Below are 21,945 nucleotides of genomic sequence, written 5' to 3' on the forward strand. Positions count from 1 at the left end.
TTCTTCAGCGTTAATGTGGGCAATGAAAAAATAGTTTTCAAGCATTGCTACAAAATTATTTTGTTTAGTTTCATTTGATTTTTGGCCTTTTCTTTTTTGAACGTTCCTGTATTCATCGTGCAATTTCGTTATTTTTTCTTTAATTTTATCTTTCCTTTGGGTGTTAATACCAGTCTTATGGCAGACTTCTAGAATTGCTTCACATACTGCATCAGCAACAATTGAATTTGATTTTATTGATTTCTCAGTTTTAAATTCACAGTTCTTAAGGTGAAAAAATAATTTCAAAATATCCCCATTAGTAGGAATAATTGTTTGGTTCAGAGCATCAATAGAATTTCCTATCAACCAAATATTTTGTTGATAGGAAATTCTATTGATGAAAATAGATTGTTGTCTTCTTTCCATATTGTTGATTCAGCCATGTCTAAAGCAATCACCAATCATATACTAACAATATAGTTAAGGTATATATATATATGTTTTATTCATTTATATTATGATATTTATGTTATACATATAAATTGTATTCATATTAGGTAGTTGTTTAAACTATATTAAGATAAAACTAAACTAATTCAAAGAAAACAAACGTAACATTAAAGCCATTTTTGGATTCAACAACGTAAAAGTATTTGCTAACAAAAGGCTGCCAACTATAATTTAAAAGGATACATCAAAAACCTGAACAATGTAATAAAACACCCACACTTAACAACAGTCAACTTGTCAATGGAGTGTAGCACGAGGGGATTGAGTTGAGATGTCAATTCATGTTATAACACGATTTTGCCAAATACAATCCTGTTAATTACTATACAATTCACTAACATTATAATTTATATATTCAACTTACCATTAATTCTGTTGATATATATGTTTGTTTAGTGTTTATCAACTTAAAATGTATGGTATAAGAAATTACATTAAATATAGGCTTTTATATGGTAAAAAACCATAAAAATACATAAATTCTATTAATTCTAGCGCACGGTGGCAACCTTAAACGTTAATTCAGGCATAAAAAAATTTAACAATATGTTTATATAAACAATAGATATGGGAAAAATGCCAGGGAGCTGAAAATATTGAGAAAAAAAATTTTCTCTATTGGATTACGGAACGCCCTTATATATATATATATATATATATATATATATATATATATATATATATATATATATATATATATATATATATATATATATATATATATATATATATATATATATATATATATATACATAGATCTATAGTTTGTTGTCTTTGGGAAGAGCGGAAGGAAAAAAAGTGATTCTTACGCCAACACATACGTCACTTTTAATTACTTTTGACTTTCGTCCAACATTTGCGTGTTGGACGAAAGTAAAAACCATTAATTTAATTACAAATAAATCGTTTTTAAAAAAAACCACAAAAACGCAAATTTAATTGACCAGAATGTTTTAAAAACATTCTGAATGTTTTTAACAATATAAACAATGTTTTTATTTTTACTTTTTTTAATAAAATGTTTTTATCTTTAATTTTTTTAATAAAATGTTTTTATTTTTATTTACTGTAAATCATGCGCGGAGTGTTGCTACATCGACTATCTTATAGCCTGACTTGCAAGGGAGTGCTGCTACATCGACTGACAAATAGCCTGACTTGCAAGGGAGTGCTGCTACATCAACTGACAAATAGCCTGACCCGCAAGGGAGTGCTGCTACATCTACTATCTTTTAGCCTGAACCGCAAGGGAGTGTTGCTACATCGACTGAGGGTTTGGTTGGGGCAGGCAGTCTCTCAATTAATAAAAAAAAATAATTCCGGTCTTGAATTTTAATTTTTACTTTTTGTCAACAAAATATGGAAAAAACTTTCGGACAACTACAGGTTGTATATATATATATATATATATATATATATATATATATATATATATATATATATATATATATATATATATATATATATATATATATACAACCCGTAGATGTTATATAGATATACATATATATATATATATATATATATATATATATATATATATATATATATATATATATATATATATATATATATATATACAACCCGTAGATGTTATATAGATATACATATATATATATATATATATATATATATATATATATATATATATATATATATATATATATATATATATATATATATATATATATATATATGTATATATATATAAATATAAATATATATATGTTTTTATATATATATATATGTATATATATATATATATATATGTATGTATGTATGTATGTATGTATGTATGTATGCATGTATATATAAATATATATATATATATATATATATATATATATATATATATGTATATATATATATATATATATATATATATATATATATATACTATATATATATATATATATATATATATATATATATATATATATATATACACACACACACATTAGGGTGATGACTTTTATACAACTTCATTTCCCTGTATCATAACTTGATGAGCTTTCATTTAGGAATAAATAAAATATTACATTCAAGGCGATTTGATAAAAAAACCTCACGCACAAAATGATTTTAAGAATTTTATTTATTTGCTTTTTGGCTAAATTTTTGAAGTCACTGTAAGCAGATACAAAATTGAACACAAGCTGTAGAGTCACATGCATACAAAATTATATAGGATTATCAAACGCACAAGGAAGTCAAATGTTCATGATAATGTCATTAGAGTGGATGAATCTCAGTGAGAGGTTGTCCTTGTTGCGGCAGGACAACCTGGACATGCATGAGCATGCTATCAAAGTTATGCAATTCTTGCATAACTTTGATAGCATGCTCGCAGCACTAGTTGCTTTAGGCAATGTTGATTGGAGAGTCATCTGTTTTCCAGTGAATTTTCAAGCAATTGAGAGCTTTTAGGTAGTCATTCAGAGCTTCAGATCTTCAAGATCTTTAACGTAGAACAATTGACTGCTGAACCATTGGTCAGCCCATGAGTAAGAAATAAATGAACAGTTTTTATGCAACCTGATCCGGGTTTCTGGCATCAGAATAAGCGCAAGAAAGGCTAGAATGGCACAAGAGTTCCAGTGTGCATTGCTGATGTTTGGGGTCTGTTTGAAATTCACAAAGGGGATCTCATTCTTCTCAGTTAAGTGACGCCTGTTTCCCTAATCTCAGTTTTGCCTTTGCTGAAGGCTGCTTTTAATTTATCGTAATTGCTCATCAAATCCTGCACAAAGAAATACTCGATGTTTGGTGATTTAGTCGACCCATGGAGCTCTTTGTCAACTGATGAACTTGGGTTTGGGGTGACCTTTCTCTTTGAACATTTGCTGCAGCCGAACAACAACGCCTGTCTTCTTGCTGGTATTCACCACACTGATCCCCACAGGCTGAACTCCTCTAACACACCCTGGAGTCCTTCAGCGATTGTTTGAGCTTTCCCATCTTTCAATTTTAGCGCAGTCAACTTAATTTCTTTAGATTCATTATTGAGGACCACAGCCTGATATTCAAAGCCCTCAATGTGTTTGCTGTCAAAGTGTATGCTCCACTTCTCCAAATGAAGCGTGCTCACCAAATGTTTCTTCACATGAGGAGCACTTGTGTAGATAGCCTTGTGGATTGCTGATTGACATAGGGTTGGGATTTCAATGCCCTCACCAGAAAGCTGGCGGCACACCACTGCTGCTCTGTTGGACAACAGCTTTGAGCATGTAACAAGACGTCTTGCAATGCCTGTTGGGTTATGCTTCCTTTTGCTCATTGATGCTGCATTGTCATTCTCCCAAGGACTGTCTGTACTGTTCTGGGATGAGTCTGTGCTACTTTTGGAACAATCAGGTAGCGCTAAGCTGGTAAGTGTGGACACAGTTGCTTCCATTGCCCTCTTTTGCTTAGATGGGTGGATGGTATTGGCACTAGCAGGTTTGTCAGTCGAATAACCAACGCGACCTTTGCTCTTAATTTGTAGTTTGTAGAGGTTATCATTCTCTTTGCGCAACCATTCGCCCTTCATCTTGTTCATGTTAAGCAGTTCATTCAATGAATCAAAGTTTTGTTTTTTTCTGCAGCGCTCATAGTCTTTTAGAAGATTTGCTAGTTTTGCACAAATGGCTTAATCAGATACATGCGGGATGTTCAACGTTTTGCTCCATAGGTCTTTAAGCTCTACAGAAATCAAACCGATCCTCTCTCTCCATTTTTTGGCAGTGGATTCAAGAAATTTGAAGCGTCCAATGACATGGTTTTTCAGGCGCATGCGACTCCGTTTGCTCAAGGGTGCTTCATAAATTGCCACGTTGCCTCTTCTTGATGGGGCTTGAAACTGGACTAAGTTCTTTGTCCAGATTTCCTTATTCTTCTCCGTGTTAGAAGAGCTCTTCTTGAACGACATGTTGTCTTCTACTCAGCAACTGAAATAGGAAAGGCCTTAACGTCAATATTAATTACGTAACAAATTAAAAAAACTGTTATTAAGTTTTCAATTTAACTGTTATTGTTTATATATTTTATTTCAAAAGAAGCAAATATTGATTATAGAAAATGAAAAAGGCAGACACTATTAAAATATTATATGCTCAATTATAATTTGCGAAAGAGTTAAATGTTACTTACCAAATAATACAAGGATCTCTTTATACTTAAACTATAGAGAATACGTAATAATTAAAATATGGTAATAATAATGTTGACGCCAAATTAAGATAATTAAAACTCAACTACCCGCTTTGAGCACCTCGCTTATATACCAGTTTATAGCAGACTGCAAAACAGCTGAAGAAAATTTTAGAACTCTACAGAAGCTTCCCGAACAATTATGTCACCGTGACGTCACTGTCCTGGCTGATGGCACACATCATTATATGATGTTCTGGAAAATTCTATACATTTCTCTGCTACATAGATTATTGCAAGTTGGTTTTATATACAGTATATATATATATATATATATTATATATATATATATATATATATATATATATATATATATATATATATATATATATATATATATGTGGTTAATACAATTACATAAAATGCTAAAATACCTACATAAATAGCATTTCAAAGTGGTTTGTGCGTGACCTTATGTATATATGTATATATATGTATATATATGTATATATATATATATATATATATATATATATATATATATATATATATATATATATATATATATATATACATAAATACACACATATATACAGTGCTGCATTTGTGGCTACTGCGTTCTTAGACATAAATAGTTGTTGACCTATGATTTATAAGCTAAAAAACTCAACTATTAGTAAGTTGTTGAGGAAATATAAATGCACTGGTAAAACTATAAGGTCTGTTGGATCAAGATGAAAGCTTTAAACTTCAAAAAAGGAAGATTTTTAACACTGTCAAAAAGCATTGTAAAATCACATGTCCTGATGTAAGATTAGATTTAAACCTTGCAAATATCTCAAAGATTTGAACCTCACATTTATCTCAAAGATTTAAACCCTATAAATATCTCAAAGATTTGAACCCTACAAATATCTTAAAGATTTAAACCCTAAAAATATCTCAAAGATTTAAACTCTGCAAATAGGTTGAAGTGGATGGGAGGAGTGGAAGCAAAATGGACAATATCTTATTAAATAAAAACATCGATTAAGTTTTTTTCTAGAAAGCAAAAAAAAAAATCTTATTTAGTGAAGTCAAATAAATATTACAGTAGTGCATTGAACACAAAGTTTGAGCAATGAGCCAAATTTATTTGGAGCAATAAGTCTTCTTTATCTTGTTTTATAATCGTAGGTCTGTTAGAAATTGATTGAGTAAAAACCTCCAAACATGCGAGGCAACTCCTAAAATGACAAAAAGAATGATATTTGGTATTGTTTTAGCATTTACAAAGTTGGATAAATTTACTAGGTTAAAGGCACTTAGGATGAGCATTTGTATCACACAATCTTAGTTAATCAGCTTGAACTAAGTATAAAAGGTTTTATCTTAACTTCTTACATCTTTAAACATGTTAACAATCCAAACATATAGCATAGTTGAATAAAAGATATCTATAATTTAAATTGATATCAGTTATACTTTTGAAATGCACTGTTGTCATAAAAAACAAAAGATGTTCAATTAAGTCAATACAGTTAGAACTTAAAAAATACCTTACAAATCCTTATTTCTTTTTATTATATGTAATAAACAATAATATCAAATACATTTCTATCAAAATTGTTTATTGTGTAATTTAAAATACTTTTTGTTGCTTTTTTTTATAAAAAGATTAAGTGTTTTTTTTTTGCGACCCAATGTATGTATGTATGTATCTATGTCAGTCATACATTCAATACTTTCTTCAATATTTAAGATTATTGCTCAAGGCATTTCTAAACTCTTTGATATAGTTTGGCATGCTGTTCTTCTCCATAAGCTCTCTTTTTATCGTGTATCAGGTAACATTTTTATTTCAAGATTATTGAATTCTTCCTTACTAATTGTAGTATAAAAGTTGTTCTCGATGGAATGCACACTTTTCCATTTCCTATAATTTCAGGGGTTCCTCAAGGTTCTATCTTTGGCCCTATACTTTTTTTAATTTACATTAATGATCTCCCAGAAGTTCTCACATCAAAGGTAGCATTGTTTGCTGATAATACTACCATTTATTCTTGTCTTGGTAAGAAGCCAACACCCTCTGATTACTTGAAGAGGGCATTTGAGCTTGAAAAGGACCTCACTTCTGCTAGAACATGGGGGTCTCAATGGTGAACTTTAACTCAGATAAAACTCAGCTAATCCTTATCGCAACAGTCTAGATTTTCATTTATGGTACATCACTGTTACTTACTGTTAAGTAATCCTGATTCTTATAATTTGCAATCTTTTGTCGTTGTCTACTAATCATTATCTTGCTCTATAAATTGCATTTTTTCTCTTCCAGTAACTTCCAACTCTAATAGTGGTTGCTTGCAGCCTATTTTGAAGTAAAGATGTTGAAAAAAAAATAGCATACTTAGTTAATTTACTTAAAAGTAATGCTATTGAAGAAAGTAGTCATGTTTTAGCATGATTTCTTTGAAAGTTTTTTAAATGCGTTTTAAATTTTAGGAACTAATTGTTTTTTATTTTATTCATTGACTTGTTGCACCCTGTTATCAGATTTCTAACACACATAAAAATGTGTGTAGATTGACATTTTTGCCCTTTTTACTACTGAATACTGAAATTCTATATTTTTAAATGCACTTTTTTGAAGAAGTAGACAAATTAAAGATTTAAAAAAAATAGAAACATCAAGTTATAGAACTTTAAGGTTGGTAAGGAGTTGTTAAATCATGTGTCATATAAGGAAACAGTATTCAATATGTGCATATGCTAATGGTATTCAGTTTAAGGAGATTTTGATTTATAAAGCGATTATTTAAAGCAAGAATTTAATAAAGTAAACAGTAAAAGATAAATGATGAAAAAGATATTTATAAATGAATTTAATAAAGAAGTAAAAAAATAATGGTTATGTTTGTAGTGCAAAAAGGTGTCAACCATAAAGCGGTACAAAGTTTGTCTTAATTTTACTCTATGAGGAACTAAAAATAACAAAAAATAAATAACAGCTAATTCCACGTTTTTCTAATTTAATCTATTGTTATTTCTATAATGTTATTTTTAAAGTAATTTATCTCTATCTTTGCATAGTATTTTTTATCCCCCTTGCTCCATGTGAGATGATTAAAAGATACTAAAAAAGTTTTAATTACATCATTAATTTTTTTTTTTTAGCAAGCTGAAGACTCAACTAAGCGTTGGAAAAATAATATACCTTTATCTGTATTTGATGGAATTCCTGTGGCAGTTAAAGATGAAATGTATTTAGTATGTTTGATACTTCTTGTATAGTAAAGATGAATTTTTTTTTAATAAGTATGACACTTCTTGTAAATACGAATTGTTTTGTAAATGTGATACTGCTAAGGAAATGAAAAAAACTAATTGTTTTACTGGTTAAGCAGTTCTTTGATTATTTTACTAATAAAATATTAGGCTGGTTACCCATGTCGTAGTGGTATGCCTCTTCAAGAATTTAGTGTTGTAAAATCTTTGCAAGATGAAGGATGGATGGTGAGTAAACTTAGAGAAGGTGGTGCTATCTTCATAGGAATGGCTAATATGCATCAACTAGGGATTGGGGCTACTGGAATCAATCCAAGCGTGTAAGTATTTAATGGTTTGAATAATAAAATATGAATAGAAGAATAAAATAGTTAACATTTTAATATGCTATATAGAACACCATTGTTACAAAAAAGACCACAAACTATTACAAAAGTTCAAATGATAGTTATGTTTAATTCAATTTATATTTAATTCAAACAACTATCACGATACTATCGGCATTCCTAAATTAATGGCAACCCTCTCACTGAGTCTTCTCCTTTACATCCTCTTTGTTTATTGTTCACTACTGACTTCTCATAGAAACCGTATATATACAATCAATTGCTAAGTTAGCATCTGCTATGGTTGTTCTCTTTATTATGCTTACCATTATTTTACTCCTGATTCCATTCTCTACCTCTAGAAATCTCTTATTCATCCCTGTATGAAATACTATCATCTATCTAAATAGTATTGTTAGAAGAACCAGCACAAATACTATCAGATTTGGGGTGGTTCTTCTAACAATACTCTTTCTCTTTTCAACAAGGTCCAAAAATGCATTGTAACCATAGTTAGACCTGGTTTATCTGCCAAGCTTGAGCCTCTCTCCCTTTGTTTTAAAGTTGCATCTCTTTCTCTTTTCCACACGATACATTTTCTACACAGAAGCTATTGTCTCCAGTTCCATCAATCAACTCTCATTCTCGCTTGACTCCTCATTCATCCAAATCTCATCCTTTTACTGTATCTGTCCCTACATGCTCTAAAAACTTTTAACTGTTTAGTTTTTTTCCCTGATTTCAACCCTTTGGAACTCTTTCCGATTTTGATGTTTTCCTGACTCATACAACTTTTGAAGTCTTCTGTCAACTTCTGTCGTTTTCTTGCTCTTTAACTCTGTTCTTTGTTTTCTAGTAACTCCCAACTTAATAGTGGTTGCTTGTAGCCTTGTTGGTAGTGAATGAAAAAAAAAAATTGAAAACACAAAATTTGTAGTTTAGAAATGTAAGGTCTAATTGAGAACACAAAAGTTGTAAATAAAAAAGCATGTAAGATGTAATTGAGAACATGATAGTTAATAAAGTTTTATAATATAATATACTCAGAACAAAGTTCTATGTATTTCTATGTATTTAGTATTTATTTATTTTGTATTTTAGTTGTAATTTTAGCCTGTAGCTAAGCTGCCTCTAGGCCTGCCTCTGGCTAAGCTGGTCAATTTCAATGATTTCAATGAATAATAATATATTATCAATAAAATAAAAAAACTCAGAAAAAAAACATTTTAAAATGTGGCAGTAACTAGAAAAATCCCATTACATCATACAACCATACATTATGCAAATTGTTGCATAATGCTTGATCATATGTACAACATGTGTCAAACACCTCCCATTATTGTAATTTTTGCTCCCAAAACATTTTTTTCTAAATAATACTTTGTTGTTTCACAATTTAAGCATCTAATACAGAAATGTGAATCGAATTTTAAACTTACTTTTAATTTTGAACCAGATTGTTTCCACCGGGTTTAACATTGGACTGTTGGGACCCAAATGAGCTGGTGAATTTTCAAATATTCTTTCCAAACAAAGTTGATAAAAAGCATTGTCTGTTCACAAAACATAGCCAACATCCACTCATTATACAAATCTGCTTTAAATGATCCAAGTTTCTATCATGATGACATTTGTTGTTAATGTTGCTGCAATCAAATGTATGTTTGAACAATTTGAAGCTATTTTCATTATTGCTATTCATCCTTGTTTGGCGTGTTCTTGCTTTTTTTTTACAAAAAAAGGTTAAAATTTGTTTCATCTAACCAGACAACCATTTGTGGTTTGTTTATTTTGGAACATCAACAAACATATCATGAACCATGATATGTTTGTTGTTGTTCCTGATATAATCAGCTTTATTGTTTGTTTTCATTCATGTTTATTGTAGAAGACTCCTTGTGTACTTTTTTTAATTAGGTTTTTAAGGTAATTTGCGATTGTTGTTGCTCTGACACATTCAGCAACTCTTCTTTTCTCACTAGGTGAAGCAGGCCTCGTAGTTATGAAAAATAAGATTGGCAAAAAAATGCCAACCTAAACTGTTTTAGGTTGACATGAAATTTTGAAACAGGGTTCAACAAATCAACAAACATGCAAATATTTGGCATAAAATTGATAGAAATACAAGTGCAGAGTTTGCTAAGTTTTCTTTAAAATGCCTGCTTTTGCTTAAAAATTTGAAAAGCAAATTAAACTTTTGCCAATTTTTTTTTTTAATTGTTTAAATTAGGAGTAGTAAAGCGTTAATTTTTCTGTTTTTAACTTAGCTGTTTTGTTTACCTTTTTGTTTAATTGGTTTGTATTTGGAATTTAAATAGAACATTTGTTTTATTTCAATTATTTGAAAAAAGGATTTTTTTTTTCATCAAATTTTTTTTCAACTTTTTAGTTTTGAATTTAATTAAAATGTTTTTTTTTGTTTTTATTTTAATTATTTTATTTAGAATTTAAATAAAACAATATATATACATATATATATATATATATATATATATATATATATATATATATATATATATATATATATACAGTACAATCTCTCTAATTCGAATCTCCTTAATTTGAAAATCTCCATAATTTGATTAAATGCAAAGTCACCGTGAAATGCGTTTATGAAAAATCCACTTTCTATAATTCGAAAATCTCTCTAATTAGAACTTTTGTTTTTCCCCATAAAATTCCCCATAAATTTTTATTCTTCCCCATAAAAATATTTTTTCCCCCCAAAAAATATATATATATATATATATATATATATTTATACATATCTATATATATATATATATATATATATATATATATATATATATATACACATATATATATATATTTATATATATATATATATATATATATACATATACATATACATATATATATATACATATATATATATATATAGACATATATAACTGAATATATATAAATATATATATATTTGTGTGTGTGTATATATATATATATATATATATATATATATATATATATATATATATATATATATATACATATACAACCCTCAAAATTAGGAAAAATGAGGTCAGCAATAATTTGCCAAACTAAATCTTATAGAAGTCAGCATCAGGTCGGCAAAAAAATTTGATACAAAGGTCTTACCATAAAGCATAGAAACGAAGTCAGCAATTTTTTTGCAGACCTAAAACACTTTTAGGTCAGCAGTTAGGTTGGAATTGCCAAATGCTGACCCTAATTCTGAGGGTTGTATATATATATATATATATATATATATATATATATATATATATATATATATATATATATATATATATATATATATATATATATATATATATATATACATATATATATATATATATATATATATATATATATATATATATATATATATATATATATATATATATATATATATATATATATATATATACATATATATATATATATACATATATATATATATATACATATATAAATATATATATACACAGTAGCAAGCAAAAGTTTAGAAACGCTAACTTTTTTTCAGATTTTAATACATAATTATTTTGATTCAAAATTTTTGTCCCTAAGTATAATAAAGCAATGAAATGATAACTTTTTGTACTTGGCTTCCACTTCACTACTGCTGACTTTTACTATTCCTTAAAGTTTTCTTTTTTTATTTTCATAGAAATGACTTATTTTACTTATTAATTCAATTTATTTTATTTTTACTATTTTTATTAGAAACTAGAGTTATTACTAAATTTAAAGAGAATTATAAGAAAAAAAAGGCAAACCTAAACACTTATTATTGGATTCTAAACTGGTGGTACATTACCTTTCATAGAAGTAGATTCTAGCAAATTTGACATAGTTTTATACAAATATTTGTGGTTTTTAAATGTTTTGAAAAACTGCTAAAAAAAGATTTCAATGATTAGATATGACAACTACTGCTAGATTTTTTGTTAACTGTAGTCTAGTATTTTAATTGTTATCCTCAAGTTTGTTCTACAAAAGAATTGATAATAATGATAATGAATGGATGAAAATAATGAATTAATAATAAATTTTTTAATGAATTAATTATGATAAATGAGCAAAAAATAAAGAAGCAAATGAGTTATACTAATATTTATTTTTAAATGTATCTTTTTGAATTAATATAGAAAAAGGTTCATCTTTATTCTAAATTCAGCTTACCAGCAATGATTCAGGTCATTACAATGGATGGGGGCTAGTCTAGAATGGAGGGATGGAGGGGGCTAGTCTTTGTTTTTTAGTCTTTAAAGTTTTCAATATAAATAAAGTTGGGCTCTTTTTTTCTGACAATGCGTTGTTTATGTATGTGTTTATAATATTTAGTAACTGACTATAAAATATTAGCTTTCAAGTGATTCATATTAGTATTTTAAGTTGGGTAAATGATTCACGTTGGTTTGGGAATTAAAGTTGGTTAATTTAATTTATTTATAGTCAGAAAAATATTTTCCTTGAATTTGATCATTTTTTATTAACTACTAGCTTCAAACTATTTTACTTGTTTAAAAACACAAATAAGTTTTGGTTAAATAAGTTAAAGTGGTTTTTTTTAGATACCATGGAACTTGTCGTAATCCATACAATATTAATCACTCTGCTAGTGGAAGCTCTAGCGGTCCTGCTGCTGCTGTTGCTGCTGGTAAGACAGTTTTGATGTGAATATATGTATATATATATATATATATATATATATATATATATATATATATATATATATATTTGAATGTAGACATCATGTGTGAGAGTATGTAAATTATTATTTTATAAACATCAATAAATATGAATTTTCTCAATACTAAACTTATTTTTTTAAAGAAATTTTTGCTGAATTGTTGCGACCAGTGTCTTCAGCTTAAAAGTTTTTTGTTTGTTTTTGTTTATATCTTATTTTTAAAATGGCAGTTTTGTTTTATGAAAAATTTTACATTTGGTAATAGTGAGAACACATTCAAGTTTAGGTATTAACACACCGGATTCTTCACAAAAAATTAAAGTGTGCGTTTGAATGTAATTTATTAAAACTGATTAAAAATATACAGTTTTTGATAGTTCCTTTCACTCTCTTTCTCTTACTCTCTCTCTCTTTCTTTATATATATATATACATATATATATGTGTGTGTGTGTGTGTGTGTGTGTGTGTGTGTGTATGTATTTATGCGTGTGTGTGTGTGTGTGTGTGTGTGTGTGTGTGTGTGTGTGTGTGTGTGTGTGTGTGTGTGTGTGTGTGTGTGTGTGTGTGTGTGTGTGTGTGTATATATATATATATATATATATATATATATAAAGTATAATTTAAGATAAAAAAATTAAATTTTTTTATTTTTGTAAGTTTTATTTGAATTTTTTTTTTATTTGATCAATTTTGTTATAACAAATAGTTTTGAAGAAATTGTTTGTAATAAATCAAGTTAGTAAAAGTTAATAAAGACAATGTTTTTAAAATTAATTACAGTTTGCTCTGACACACAAAAGAAAGCATTGATGATTTGGATACAATAAAAAAGCCTGAATGGTTTGTGGGCTCTAATTTGTAGTGTATATTAAAGTTTTTATTTCCATTTAGGGTTATGTCCAATAGCTTTATGTGCAGATGGTGGCGGTTCTATTAGAATACCTGCTGGCACTAATGGAATTGTTGGATTGAAAGGTATCTTCATATAAGTTTATAAACTTTTATCAATTTATTTATTTTTTACAATATTTTATATATAATAGTTTTTATTGTATATTTTATATAATGTATACATTAGTTTTTACTATATACTAAACATCAGACTGTACATATAACAAGTTTAAAAAAAAAAGAGAATTGTATAACTATTTATTTTTTATAGACGTGCAGGTAATCTTGTACAAATGAGTTAAATAGGTTTAAAAAAGTATTTTTATGAGTAAATAGATTTAAAATTAATATACTTTACATAAATATAATTATTAAGTTTATAGATAAAATCTCTATTTATTTATGAAAGCTCATTTAGAAAATAGTTTATTTAATTTTTTTATTATTAATTAAAAATGATAAATAGTTTTTTATATGCTAGTTTTTTTTTACTGTATTATCTCCTCAATATTGTGGAGGCCACTACAGTAAAGAAGGATTTTTTTTAACTACGTTTTTTTTATGTTTTACAACTCTTTTTAAACAATTTAAGTCTGAAACAAGCATTCTATAATCATTCCATTGAAACATTCCACCGTTATACCACTATAGCATTTTTATTATTATTAATTTTCATTATTGTTCAGTATTAATAATAACATGTTGTTAATAATGAATTTACACTAGGGTAACCATTAAATATGGTTTATGTACATGCTTTTTGATGGTGTTGATTTAAATATAGTAATCATTTCCATTATTGTTTAGTATTAATGATAACATGTTAATAATAATATTGATTTAAATATAGTAATTGGTATTGGTTTAAACATAGCAATCATATGTTAGTGCACATGTTATAACCACAGTTAAGTAGCCTCCTCCTCCATAGTGACCTTCACAGCCTTGAGGAGGTGAATTAACAAAAAAAAATGTTACTTGTTACTCTAAAAATAAAGTTGCTTAAAATGATATTGATTTGATTTTAATTGTAGCTACTTTTTCCAGAATAAGTGGAACCGGTTTTCGTAAAGTATGTTCTACAGTTGCTCACCCAGGTAAGTTTTTATTAATTATTTATAGTACAGAATTATTATTTTAAAAAATATGTTTGATTTTAGATTAATGATATGTCAACTTATTTGTGCACATTTTTTTTAAGGTTTTGTCTGCTCTACTGTTCGTGATTCTGCGATTGCATATGGTACTTTTTGTTTATCTGTTTTTTCTTATGTTTATTATTAATAATAATAATAATTTTTTAGTGTTTTACATTGCTTAAAAATCTTAGCAAGTTAGGTAATGAAGGTTTGTTGTGTGAATGAAGGTTGTGTGAATGAAGGTTGTGTGAATGAAGGTTGTGTGAATGAAGGTTGTGTGAATGAAGGTTTGTTGTGTGAATGAAATCAAATTTTTTCATAGAAGCTAATTCTATCAATAGCTGTAAAGTATCAGAGTTCTAACAGTGTTGCATTATAGATAGCCATGCTGCACATGGTTGGTGTCTCTCTTACTATTGAGGCAATGTAAGGAGCCATTTGTTACAACATTAAATTGATGAGCAAAAATGAGTCAACTTTATAGATTGTTCCTTATTGTGCCAAGTACTAACTGTGTAATACTGTTTAAGTACTACTAGCTTGAGTCAAACTCACTCAAAATCATAGCTGCCGAAAAGCATTAAACCTAAAAAAGCATCATCACCAAAATGTTTTAATTTATTGTTTACAAATAACAAGTAATTTTTTTTCAGTAGAACCTTACCCTCCTGCAAAAAAAACTTCCCAGACTTATTTGCTTTTGTGAGACTAATTTAAATTTAGCTGTTTGTTATCTTCTACTTCAGATTTGCACTTTTATTGCACTTTTTACAACTAACTTAAAGGTAATTCCATATAAAAGTGGGACAGTCATTTCAACCCTTTGGATTTTCTTTAAATTTTAACCAGTTGTACGTATTAATGAAACATGAAAAAATGTAAAATTTGAGCTCCCAAATCCAAGTGCTTCAAAAGTTGTAATGTTTTATTTTTTCCACATCCGCCATTATGGACTTTGTAGTAGTACTTTTTAATGAATAATTGGTACCTGACCATTTTTGAGGGTGCTGAATTCACAAATGCTGAGAAAAAAACAAAATTTAAATTTTTTGATAGTTATTTTTTGGTTTAAAATGGTCAGTCAAATTTTTCCCGAAGTTGCCCAAGTTATATGGATTCCCTTTTTTTTTTCAAATTAAGTATTAGATCTTAAGCTATCTTTATAAAAAAGATGGTTTTGGTTTCTTAAAGATTCATAAAAAAGATATGTCATTTTGAAATTTAGACTAAAAAATCCTTTTTTTAGCCTCTATTTTCCATTATAGAATTTAAAGCGACTTTTTGTGTGAATAATTTACGTTCTAAAGGAAGAATATGACTGAAAGTTGGTACCTGACCATTTTTAAAGGTGCTGAATACAAAGATGAAGAAAAAATAAACCAATTCTTAATATTTGGGAATAATTTTTTAATTTTAAAATATCAACAGTCAAATTTTTTGTTTTGTAACTAAGGTTTACATTTCACTTATTGCTGGAGTTGCCTTACTCTAAATGTGAAATAAGAGGTCTTAGAAAAGTTTAGGTCTCTGAATTAAAGTAAAAAAATTATATTGCTTTCCATAACTTACATATTTATAATCAATATTTTTAAAAGTATACATGGAAATAAAATTTCAAATACATCACATTGAAAATATAAATTCATTATTTATTAATTATAATTATTATTATAGTTAAATTATAATGTTAACTTAAATTAATAACAAATTAAATTAGTAATTTAAGTTAAGTTATAATTTGACTTTATTATTTAACGTCTAATAATCAGGTATTGTTTCAAAATATTGGTTGCATGCTCAAATTTTAGTTTGCATGCTCAAATGTTTTGTTAAAAAATGAGAAACTAAAATAATTTTGACTGTGTTTTAACAAGAGAAATGACATTCATTCTTGGCACCCAGCAATTATCATCTTGCATTTGCCAGTAGTACAATTGACTTGGGTAACGTGGATACATAAACTTTACCATAAAATTATCGTTCTCTTTATCAACTTCAGCAATCATAAAAAGTCAGTAAAATTCATCATATTTGCAAAATAGGTATTGTGACAGCATAATATAGTCAATTTTAATATTTTCATATTTTTGTTTGTTGAGGAAGTCAAATGTTAGAGCAAAATCATCATCATCTGATGCCCTTTTCATTTTTATAATTAAATGAGAATAAGGTATAAATTGATGGAAACTTCTTGTCCCAGGAATAGTGGTTACTATTAAAAGTCTATCAGTAAGTTTGTTTCTCACTAGCTTCGTTTCTTCAACAGTGACATACACAAACATAATCCTACTGATTGACTTTTGACTGTATTTAAACATTGCTTGAGAAGACAGTATTTGACCTGTGGTTGGATTAATCAAGCTAGCAGTTGCAACAAGCCTTTTAACAGTATCACCTATTCCATCGCACAGAGATTTGCCATGGCTTGTTATAAAGAAATTCCAAATGCAATGAACAGAAAAATCTTGAGCATGGTGACATAAATTGTAAAAATGTTTGCAGTTTTTATACTGCACTGTACAGCCATCATAAAAGTAATGAATTTTTGTAATTGTGGGACAAAGGAGTTTTCATATGATTAATGGTTATATGCATAACTTCATTGATTCATCAATCCAACATCATGATGCAAATCATCTGAAATTACACGAAAAGAAAATATTTTCAATTTCACTTTCTTGTAGTAGATAACAACTGGATGAAGAGAACATTGACTCGAAGGGTAACTCTGTATCTTGTCTTGTACCACAAAAATGTAAATTCTCTTCAAAATCTGCCAGTGCAATAGCCTCATCAATACTAATTGTTTCTTAGAGATGCTTTAGATAGCTAGATTATGATTTTGCTATAAATGAATGAGAAGTAATTTTATAAAGTTTTTCACACAGGAGCTCTATGAGTTCATTTAATGGAAGTTTTATTGTTAATAGTTCAGTTCTATCTGTTGTTGTCCACTGTTCGAAATCCACTGACTGTTCATTTTCATCACTGTCATATTGCTCTTATGGATTCATCATTTTGTATGAAATTCTGCTGGAAATAATTTTGGGCAGCTTGTATGTCAGGATGCTAATGCATCGGTGAATCACGCAAACTTTCAATTTTCTGCTGCAGACAATCTTTTCAATGATTTCATGGTAAGATGTTTCAAAACCTACAGCACTCAACATTAATTTAACATTTTGATGTATTGTACACACACAAACAGAATGTATAACTTCTGGACCAGCAAAAATGCACTAATTAGGCCCAAGACTGCAAAATTTAGAAGATTTAATTTTATGGTCTGGGTACTTCATCCTAAATGCCACATAGAGCTCCTTTAAGTTACACAAGGAAGTCTAGATTGCCAGCTTTGGTTTGAATTTCCTTTAGAACTTCATTGTTGTTTGGTGCAACTAGATCGATTTCAGTGAAATCTAGAGTAGTTGCAAGTTTCTTAATAACTGCTTCTTCAACTTGCATTATCTTTTTCGTTCCAAGTGAAGGCTTGTTAAAGGTTTTGGGTAAATGAACTTTTAGAGGAGACACTTCAAGTTTACACAAAGAACTGTTGAGCAACGTTCTTGTTAATTCCAATATAATTTCTTTTTCCATATTATCTTCAGGTAGTTTTATCTCCAACTCGTTTTCTTCTTATTCTTAACTTGATGCTAATTTATGTCTGCATTGTGGAAAAAAGCTTTTCATCTGGCACTACGAATTTGCCTTTACCGCATAGGTACTTTGCTGTATCCAAGTTGATATCACGAAGACTGCCTAAAAAAAGGGAAGAACTCTTTTAATTTGTATTAAAATGTTATTAAAACCATTTAAAATTTAAAGTTGTATGGCATTTAATAGTGCACTTTCAGAAGTCAACTAAAAGTAAAGTTAAATATAGCTAAAATAGAATTTGGCTGCCAAGAGTTTCATTATTGTAACTCACAACACTTTCACAAAAATAAAAGTTGTGATTACTATACCTTTTATAACTTTGTTATGAGTATAAAATGGATGGCAGCACCATGTTTAATTTAGTTGCATAATGCTTCAAATAAAAGTGTTTATGATGGAGACAAGTTGTTGATTTGACATTGACTATTGATAGCCCAGTCTTCCACATTCATATTTCTCTTTCATGTTCAAGAACATCTCAAAAGATTTAATTCCAAGACACGATGTACATGTTGCAAGGCAACATTCACTTTCCAGCTTGATTCCCATGGAGCGCTGTTGGCTGTTTGCCATTACTGAGAAACTGAATTACCAAATAAGAATCAATAATTACTTAATCTAAAATTGAAATATATATTTATACATCACAGCAGGTGTCGCAAAACTATATTTCTACATGACAATTCACTTCACAAAACTTTATTTATGTATCAAAACCAACCTCAAAAAACTGTTTTTACACATCACAACTGAATCCAAAAGATTCAGGAAACTTTAGGAATTAGAGAAAACATTACCCTGTTTTATGGTAAACTAATATTTAACCATTTCTAAATACAAAACAATTGTTAAACAATTTGAATTAGGTTATTTTCTTTCCTACTTTGAATTCTACATCTTCAAAAATGGTCAGGTACCAATTTTCAGTCAGGTTCTTCCACTAAAACTTAAATTATTTACACATAAATTATTGCTAATAAATCTATGATAGAAAATTTGAGTCCAATTAAGGAATTTTTTGGTTAAGCTTCAAAATGACATATCTAAATTATTCTACAAGAAACCAAAACCATCCTTTTTATAAAGGTAGCCTAGGATCACCTACTTCATTGAGAAAAAATTGAATCCATGAGACTTAGGCAACTCTGAGAGTTAATGAAAGCACAATCCATGTTAACAGAACAAAAAGTTTGACTGACCATTTTAAAATCAAAAAGTTTTAATTTCATTATTTTCTCTAGATTTTTGAATTCAGTACCCTCAAAAATGGTCAGGTACCAATTTTTAGCCACATTCTTCTACTCGATCTTAAATTATTCATTAAAAAGTACTACTACAAAGTCCATAATGGTGGGTGTGGAAAAAAATAGGGCATTTTAGGCTGAATTTTAAAACATCATAACTTTTGAACTGTTTGGATTTGGGAGCTCAAACTTTACATTTTAAAACTTTACATTTTAACTTTTGAAGCGTTTGGATTTGGAACCTCAAACTTTACATTTTTTCATGTTATATTGGTACCACTGGTTGAAATTTGAAAAAAATCTGAGAAGGTGACTGAAAAATTTCAATATTTTGTCCTACTTTTACATTGATTTACCCTTAAGGCTGATCAGGATTCCTTTTGTGATTTTTTTTCGAACTGATTTTTTTTGCTGAAAACTGTGCCTTCTATGTAATCTCTTAGATATAGGCATAAAAGCTTTGTTCCTTTTCACTGGTTAAATTCAAACTTTACTTCATGGTTTTCATTGGTTTCTAACTTTATTCTATGGTTTTCATTCAATTGCTGTCTTTTTAATGCTTAGAGTTATAAAAAAATGGTTAGGAAAATAAATTAGTTTTTATAGTTGGTTACTTTTTATACCATAGATATGGTTAGTTATGGAAATATTTCACTAAAAATTGAATAAATTGCTTGTTAGTGTGGATATTTTTTTTAAATAAATAAGCTATACAAAAAGACAAGACTGATTTTTTTTGCAAATTTCAATCAATACTATCATTTGGCTAACAACAACTTTAATAAATTTTTATTGTGTTATCTTACAACATTATTTTACATCAAATACATCTTAAGAACCAAAAATAAATCTGTTGGTTCTGAAAAAATGAAAAAAAAATGAAATGTACGCCTTAATTCCACATTTTAATCATTAGTTTCAATATGTACTGACAATATCGCTAGCTAAAAAGCTGTGGTAAAAATATCACAACATTTTAGTAAGATGATTTCTTGGTAGAGTTAAAAAAATCAATTGTGTGTTGCTTTTTTTTAGATTGTTGTGGATACCTCCTTTGATAATAATATAATATAATAATAGAGAATGCCATTTTCTAATTTAAAATAAAATAGTTAATTTTTATTGAAGACCTATTTCTTAAAGTGCAAAATCTTGTTTGACAAAGTTCGTTTCATGTTCAAAATGTTTAAAGATTTAAGGATGATGTTTTATTGTTGTGTAATAAAAAACATACCACACTTCTCAAAATTTAAGATGAAAAACAAAATCTCAAAAAGGCATTATTTTCTTCCATTTCTTTAACTTAACAATCCCATCACCAAAATAATCTTTAATAAGATTTTGAGAATAAAAATTCTTGTGTCAAAGAAGATTTTGATAACTTTCAAATACTCTGAAGAGTACTGTAGTATTATACAATATTATTAATTTCCTGGATTGATAATAGCACAAGTTCATCATTACTTCAATATATCTATTTTGAACATCTGCTTGTTTTGATTTTTATTTCATTTTTTAACAAATATGCACATGCACCTCACTTTCAAAATCAGTGAATTAGATTGAGCATATATGTGCTTGTTCTGAGTTTGTATAGGGTTTTAAAATATCCAAAATGACATCTCTAACTCATATTTTAAAAATTTGAAGATTGCTCTGGTGCCTCTAACTATTATCTAACTATTATCCAATCATCACTTAATACTATTGTTATTATCCAATCATATCACTTAATACTATTGTTATTATCCAATCATATCACTTAATACTATTTTTAGAATATTCTTTGAGTCTTTTAAATTTGATATGAACTTTTAGTTTACACAAAATTTAAAACTAGCAGAAATGGGGTCAATACTGACACAATTTGCAAATGACCAATATTGATCCAATTCACGGATGGATAAAAATTTAAATTTGGTATAAACTTAGATTAACAACGTTTCTATGATAAATTTAGGATTTTAGGTTTTTCTAGAATCATTTGACACTAAAGTTCTAAATTATCTAAAAGGTAAAATGTAGTAATGGAAAATCCAATGTACTGTGCCAGGAGTACCACATACATTTGTATGCTTGTTTACCGTATTACTAGAGAAGTAGCCAAGACAGTAAAGGTCAAGA

General features: G+C 27.9%; 1 protein-coding gene across 1 annotated transcript in view; it reads left to right on the forward strand.

Moving 5' to 3' along the window:
- Nucleotides 1-21,945, forward strand: part of LOC100214755 (uncharacterized) — a 68,118-nt gene that overhangs the window by 22,823 nt on the left and 23,350 nt on the right. The window contains exons 7-12 of the mRNA XM_065792551.1: nucleotides 7,774-7,866; nucleotides 8,035-8,204; nucleotides 12,770-12,855; nucleotides 13,782-13,865; nucleotides 14,816-14,878; nucleotides 14,983-15,024. Of these exons, the coding sequence (XP_065648623.1) occupies nucleotides 7,774-7,866; nucleotides 8,035-8,204; nucleotides 12,770-12,855; nucleotides 13,782-13,865; nucleotides 14,816-14,878; nucleotides 14,983-15,024 (538 nt within the window). The remainder of the gene's footprint in view (nucleotides 1-7,773; nucleotides 7,867-8,034; nucleotides 8,205-12,769; nucleotides 12,856-13,781; nucleotides 13,866-14,815; nucleotides 14,879-14,982; nucleotides 15,025-21,945) is intronic.

This window comes from Hydra vulgaris, chromosome 03 (genome assembly GCF_038396675.1).
Source record: "Hydra vulgaris chromosome 03, alternate assembly HydraT2T_AEP".
Classification (NCBI taxonomy): domain Eukaryota; kingdom Metazoa; phylum Cnidaria; class Hydrozoa; order Anthoathecata; family Hydridae; genus Hydra; species Hydra vulgaris.